Here is a 7123-nt window from a genome sequence, read left to right on the forward strand (position 1 = left end):
TTTAATCTGCAGCACATGATATCTTTCTTACAATCCGAAAAGGACAAAATGTCAGTTATCATAAACTCTGCAAACTTTCAATAACACGTTCCTAATTTCTTCCATTTCCTTCGACAGAGGAAGAATCCAAGAGAGTCTCAACTCCCCAGATCAATAACCTTAGCTTCAGAGGTACCTCGACGCCCCTCCTGGTGGACCAGAAGCCCTTGAAGACAGAAAACTGTAGCGCTGAAGGCGTCCGCCGAGGGCATTGTACAGAGGACTTCTGCGAATGCCTTCACACCCTGACGGTCAATGTTGGAACTGTTGTAGATCTGGTTCTCATTGGAGAAGGTAAAAACGTATTTAAAGGTTTAAGGTTCAAAGGTTGCTTAAGGATGGCAGAGGCAATGGACAGCGACATTCCCCTATCGAGCAGGACAATGTCCTAGAGACTAACCATATTATATATGATTAGCGCCCAAGCCCTCTCTAAACCCAAGCTAGGACCAAGGAGGGCCATGCAATGGCTGCTGATGACTCAGCAGATTGACCTATAGGCTTCCCCAAACCAACCATCCTTAGCTCACAAGGATGGTGAGGTTGCAGCGACCAAAGAAACTAACGAGTTTGAGCGGGACTTGAACCCCAGTCTGGCATTCACCAGTCAGGGACGTTACCACATCGGCCACCACAATAATTCTTTGTTCTTCTAAGAATTGCTGGACTATCCAAAGAGGATGTCATCATATCCTCCTACGCCTACTGCCGCAAAGGGCCTCAGTTAGATTTCGCCAGTCGTCTCTACCTTGAGCTTTCAAATCAATGCTTCTCCATTCATCATCTACTTCATGCTTCATAGTACTCTGCCATGTAGGCCTAGGTCTTCCAACTCTTCTAGTGCCTTGTAGAACACAAATACAAGTTTGGTGAACTTATATCTTTTTGGGAGTGCGAAGAGCATGACCAAACCATCTCCATCTGCCCCTCACCATGATCTCATTTACATATGGAAGTCGAGTAATCTCTCTTATAGATTAATTTTTAATCCTGTACTGCCATCTAACTCCCAATATTCATCTGAGGGCTTTGTTCCTAAATCTACAAACTATGTTGGATATTGTTTCATTGTTACTCTTGATGCCTGGCGGATGATCTTACTGCAATTAGTAAGAGGATGTATGTCTTCTATGTACCTCTTTACTTAAAAATAGAGTTGTGGTGGCCTATTGGAAACGTCCCTACCTGGTGATCTGCCGGACTGAGGTTCAAGCTCTGCTCAAGCTCGATAGTTTCTTGTAGTGTCTGCAACCTCACCATCCTTGTGAGCTAAGAATGGGGAGTTTAGGTTTAGGGGAGCCTATAGTTCTACCTGCTGTGTCACCTGCATATCCCTAGCTTTGATGGAGAGCGGGCTTGGACGTTAATCATATGTATATATGGTCATTCTCTAGGGCAGGGGTGGGGAACCCTTTTTTGGATAAAGGCCATCTTGAAATTCCTCAATGCTCCTTAAGGCCTGATAGATGTTTGTGGGTTATTTTATTAGTAATTTATTAGTAATCTAAAGAAAGAGTGACAGGTTTATGAAAATTTAAAGCATTACAATTTCAAATATTTGAATTAAGTATTTTTTATACAAGTTATCAGTAAATGAATTATATTGAAAACTAAATTTTAAAATATTTCATTCAAGTTTGTGTAGTTTTCAAACTACCGTAAGTAAATGAATAATATCGAAAGCACGTCATTTTCAAATTACATTAGTTAAACAAGTAGGGTCTTTGTATTGAAGTGATAAATAAAATAATATTAATCTTTTGGAAAAGATAGCTTAAAAATATCAACAATATAACCTTTTCAAATATTTTGTATTGGCAAGTTGGTACTTCTGGAACACCATCAGTGCATAACATATTATAATAAGGAAGTAAAATTTAGTCCTCCTTTGTGACATTGCTTATTGAAGTTGTTAAAATGTCTGTTCCTCTTATCCTTGCGTTAAGGTTACCTAAGGGAAGCTGTTTTTCATACAATCAAAACTCATCAGTGAAAGCACAAATAAAATATTTTTAAGCTAAAAATCTGGAACCTGTTGACTCATCTAAAACTAACATAGATCACAGTGAGGAGATGGACAAAACAGAAACTCTCTCGTTCATCATACGTTAAATCACTCACTCACTGCAACTACCAGTTTTTCCTTGTCAGCTAGAACAGCTGTTGCAACAGACAAGGAAAAACTGCTAGTTGTATTAAGTTAAGATTCATTGAATTCAAGGAATAATTGCTTTCATTCCCTGGGAGGTACATCACTGAACACAACTTTCCTATTGTCTGTGTGTACATATTTGTTTGAGTACATACAGTAGAATGATTTCCAACACAATATTCAGTGTCAAAGCAGAAATATACTACACATACTGTACATATATCAAAGGCCGTAGAAGGCCGCACTTGATGGTCCAGAAGGCCATATGTGGCCTTAAGGCCGCAGGTTCCCCATCCCTGCTCTAGGGCATTGTCCTGCTAGGTAGGGTATTGTTAATGTCCCTTGCCTCTGCCATTCATGAGCAGCCTTAGAATTTTAAATATTACTATTACTTTATTAATTTCGTTTTAATACTTAACAATTTTTTCATCATACATCTTTACTTTGGATAAAGGTAATCATTCGCAATTACACATCAAATCAGTCGTTTGTTAGATGTTAAGAAGTTATTTAAATCAACATAGAGTTCGATTAATCAAATTCCTCTCTCTATATTTTTGGCTTTCAGTAACTAGAAGTTAATACTATTTGAGATAATAATAAAGACTTATGATGAATACAAAAGATAGAATCGATCACTGTAAATAAAGATGAATGCCATTATCTATACTCAAATTTCTTCATTTAAGATAAAGCTTTAATTCCTTTTCTTTATCTAAGATAAATCCTTCATATATTTTCTTCATCAAGGAAAAATCCCTTAACCTTTTCCTATTCAAGAAAATTCAGAAATTACTGTCTTTCATCAAGATAAAATCCATTAAGATTAATCCATGATTCTTCCTCTTCCTTCGAAATGAATTGTAATCCATTCTCTTCAACCAAGATAAATCCTCAATCCACTTACTTTAGCGAGGTAAATCCTTAATCCACTTTTTTCATTGAATATGAATCCCTAATCCAATTTTTTTCTTGAAGATAAATCCTTATTCCCTTGTCTTCATTGATGATGAATCATAATCCACTATCTTTATTGAAGATGAACCCTTAATCCAAATTATTCAATGAAGGTACATAACTAATCCCTTTTCATCCTTCAAGGTCAATCGTTAATTCACCTTTATAAAGCCTAGTTAACCCTATTTGGTAATCTCTCTGCCTAGTGATCGCCAGACTGGGGTTCGAGTTTCGCTTAAACTCGTTAGTTCCTTCGGTTGCTGCAACCTCACCATTCTAGTGCGCTAAGAATGGGGGGTTCGGGGGAGCCTATAGGTCTATCTGCTGAGTCATCAGCAGCCATTGCCGGGCCCTCCATGGCCCTAGCTTGGGTGGAGAGCGGGCTTGGGCACTAATCATAAGTGCATATGGTCAGTCTCTATGTCATTATCTAGATTGCTAGTGTATTTTCCAGCTTGCTAGGGCACTGACCTGCTTGCTAGGGCAATGTCACTGTCCCTTGCATCTGTCATTCATGAACGGCATTTAAAATCATATTCTCCATCCTACAGGCAACAGCACAGACGCCCCTCACCCCGTCCACCTGCACGGGTACAAATTCTGGGTCCTGTCCCAGGTCGATGCGTCCGCCGTGCCCGAAGTGACGCCCCGGGAGGGCGAGAACATTACGTTCCCGGCGGGCATGACTCGAGATAAGGCGATTCGGTTGGACGAAGATGGCCTCCTGAAGAAGTACTTGGAGGACCCTGTGGTAAAGGATACGGTGGTTGTCCCCGCTGGAGGATATGCTGTCGTCAGAATAGCTGCTATAAATAATGGTGGGTTTTGGACAAAGAGAGAGAGAGAGAGAGAGAGAGAGAGAGAGAGAGAGAGAGAGAGAGAGAGACACTAGTTTATTAAGATATTCGTTAACATAAATTTTAACTCGATAGAGATTGTTGATTCAATATCATCTCTACAACCCTGTTTTAATAAAGACAAATTAATTATTAACAGTAAGTCATTATAAACTATAAAACTTGAAAAAAAATATATAAAATAACCTTTTTTTATCTTCTCTTACAACTCAGGTTTTTGGGTCCTAGAAAGTCAAGTACTATTCGACTCCCAGGCTGGCATGAGTCTTGTCCTTCAAGTAGGATCTGAGAACGATATCCCAGCTAAGCCTAAGGACTTCCCAACTTGTTAATGGGGAAATAGGAAAATAAATCATATTTTAAGGAATGAAGAGAACAGCAGAGTAAAGGCGCCCTAAATGCGTGTTTACACAAGGACCAAAATTCGCTGAAGAAGAGTGTTTACCTTAGAATCGAAATGTGAATTTGCATAATTATTTTCTTGGAGAGATTTTAAGCCAATCAATTTTAGTCCATTTATATGTGTGTATATATATATATATATATATATATATATATATACACATATATATATATATGCATGTATGTATATACAGTATATATATATATATATATATATATATATATATATATATATACACTGTATACATATATATATATATATATATATATATATATATATATATATATATATATATATATATATACATAGATACATACATATATATGTATATACATATACATATATATATGTATATGTATATATGTATATATATATATATATATATATATATATATATATATATATATATATATATATATATTTATGTATATGTATTATATATATACTATATTTATATACATATATGAATATATATACATATATATATATATATATATATATATATATATATATATATATATATATACAAACATACATATTTATATATATATATATATATATATATATATATATGTGTGTGTGTGTGTGTGTGTATGGCTATATATTGTTATATTTGAATCTTTATGTTAATTCTCTAAGAATGTCAGACATAAGCAATGTAATGAAATAAATACTTATCCTTCAGAACTGACATCTCTTACTGTCTTTCTTGTAAATCCTCTGACACGTAGACGATAATACACAAAGATATTTCATCTATAAGTAACTGTTCTCTAAAGAAAATTAAAAAATAAATAATACATTATATGAGTTAGGAAAACTGTCCACTCGAGTTACTGCCTGAACATAGTTTTCAATAGCTTTAGTTAGACTTAAGTAATACTTTAGATATGTGAATTGAACGCTATAAGAACACACTGTTAATAAAACACCGTAATTTTAGTTGGAAATTCTCCGTAAAAATATACTGTTTTCAGCCGTATTTCAGTAAAATACAGGCGACCGTAATTTTTTACCCTACTTTGTTATTATCTTTTTGCGGGTTAGTTACCGTTATATCACTCCTTTGCATCAATATATCCCTTTTTAAAATGATAAATGTCTGGCAACATTTATTCCACGGTTTTTACCGTTTTTCTACGGCAAATTTTTAACAGTGCACATTCAAAGCAATGCTTCAAAATGCAAGATTATATTGTAACCGATCCTGTGGAAATATTAGAATTAAATATTAATATTTCGAATTACATTTATGTATGAATGAATATTTTTCAAATATTAAAATCACTGAATTATGTTTCACTTTAAATTTCCTTTATGTTTAGTTCTTTATGAATGATTAATTATCAATATTGTACCCATTGCGTTATATAGTTATGTTTTGAAATTAATTTAAGAAAATCCTTTTTTTTTATTGAATAAATAATTATCACATTCAAATTTCCTTTATGTTAATTCTTTATAAATGATTAATTATCAATACTGTACTTTTTGAATTATGTAACTCGATTTTAAAATTAATTCAAGAAAATGTTTTTTATTTACTTGAATAAATAATTATCACACACACATAACACATTCCCTTTAATCCTACGACACTTATAAGTATAAAAACGTATTTCAAAAATAATTCTCAACCAATCTTGATATACCAATACCAGTTTAATAGAAAAATTATATGTGCTAATATAGTTTTCATATTCGAGATAATAATTTCATGTTAGAATTAACTCATTATCGTTAATCTCCTACAAAAATTCTATTTTTAATATTAATCCTATGATAAAATGCAAATAACATTTTAGGCACAGTAATCCTATTAATCCTAATTCAAAGAGGATTAATCTAAATAAATTATCATATAAGCTGTATAAATAGCATTTACACCTTACCCCATCTGTATTACTCATTACTTATTCACGTAATTACTTATTTACGTAATTACTTATTTTCGCAATTAAATATTTATGCAATTACTTATTTACCTGATTGCTTATTTACGCAATTACTTATTTACGTAATTACTTATTTACGTAATTACATATTAACGCAATTACTTATCTATGTAATTACTTATTCACGTAATTACTTATTTATGTAAATACGTATTTTCGTAATTATTTATTTACGTAATTGCGTATTTACGTAATTACTTATTAACGTATTTACTTATTTTTGTAATTACCTATTTACGTAATTATTTTCGTAATTACTTATTTACGTAATTACTTATTTACGTGATTACTTATTTATGTAATTACTTATTTGCGCAAATTGCTTGTTTGCGTAATTACTTATTTACCTAATTACTTATTAGTACAGATATTAGAATAATTTGAGATCTACTAAGAGCAATAATATAAAACCCTCTTTAATCAGTTTTAATATCAATTAACTTTCAACTCACTGATATCAATTGCTAATTAAAAATCACTCTCAAATAATTTGTGACTCATTTATATCAAATTACCATTCAAAAAAGTGTGATTTATTTTTGATACATAAATATCAATTACCATTTAATAATTATGTAAAATATATTAATCCAAAAATAATTTTTAATTTATCTTGAATAACAGATAAACATTATCAGCCAATAAATGAGAATTATGTATCTCCTTTCAAATATATTTCAGTATTTATCCCAATTAAATATTAACTCAATGTTACTAACAATTATAATTACCAAATAAACATTAAGTGAACATGATTTAT

The 7123-nt window shown here is 32.5% G+C and overlaps 1 protein-coding gene across 1 annotated transcript in view; it reads left to right on the plus strand.

Moving 5' to 3' along the window:
* LOC137658581 (uncharacterized) overlaps positions 1-4527 on the plus strand; it is a 40032-nt gene extending 35505 nt beyond the window's left edge. The window contains exons 12-14 of the mRNA XM_068393485.1: positions 118-333; positions 3700-3966; positions 4219-4527. Coding sequence (XP_068249586.1) covers positions 118-333; positions 3700-3966; positions 4219-4337 — 602 coding nt within the window. The 3' untranslated portion in view covers positions 4338-4527. The remainder of the gene's footprint in view (positions 1-117; positions 334-3699; positions 3967-4218) is intronic.
* The last annotated feature ends 2596 nt before the right edge of the window (positions 4528-7123 follow it).

This window comes from Palaemon carinicauda, chromosome 19 (genome assembly GCF_036898095.1).
Source record: "Palaemon carinicauda isolate YSFRI2023 chromosome 19, ASM3689809v2, whole genome shotgun sequence".
Classification (NCBI taxonomy): domain Eukaryota; kingdom Metazoa; phylum Arthropoda; class Malacostraca; order Decapoda; family Palaemonidae; genus Palaemon; species Palaemon carinicauda.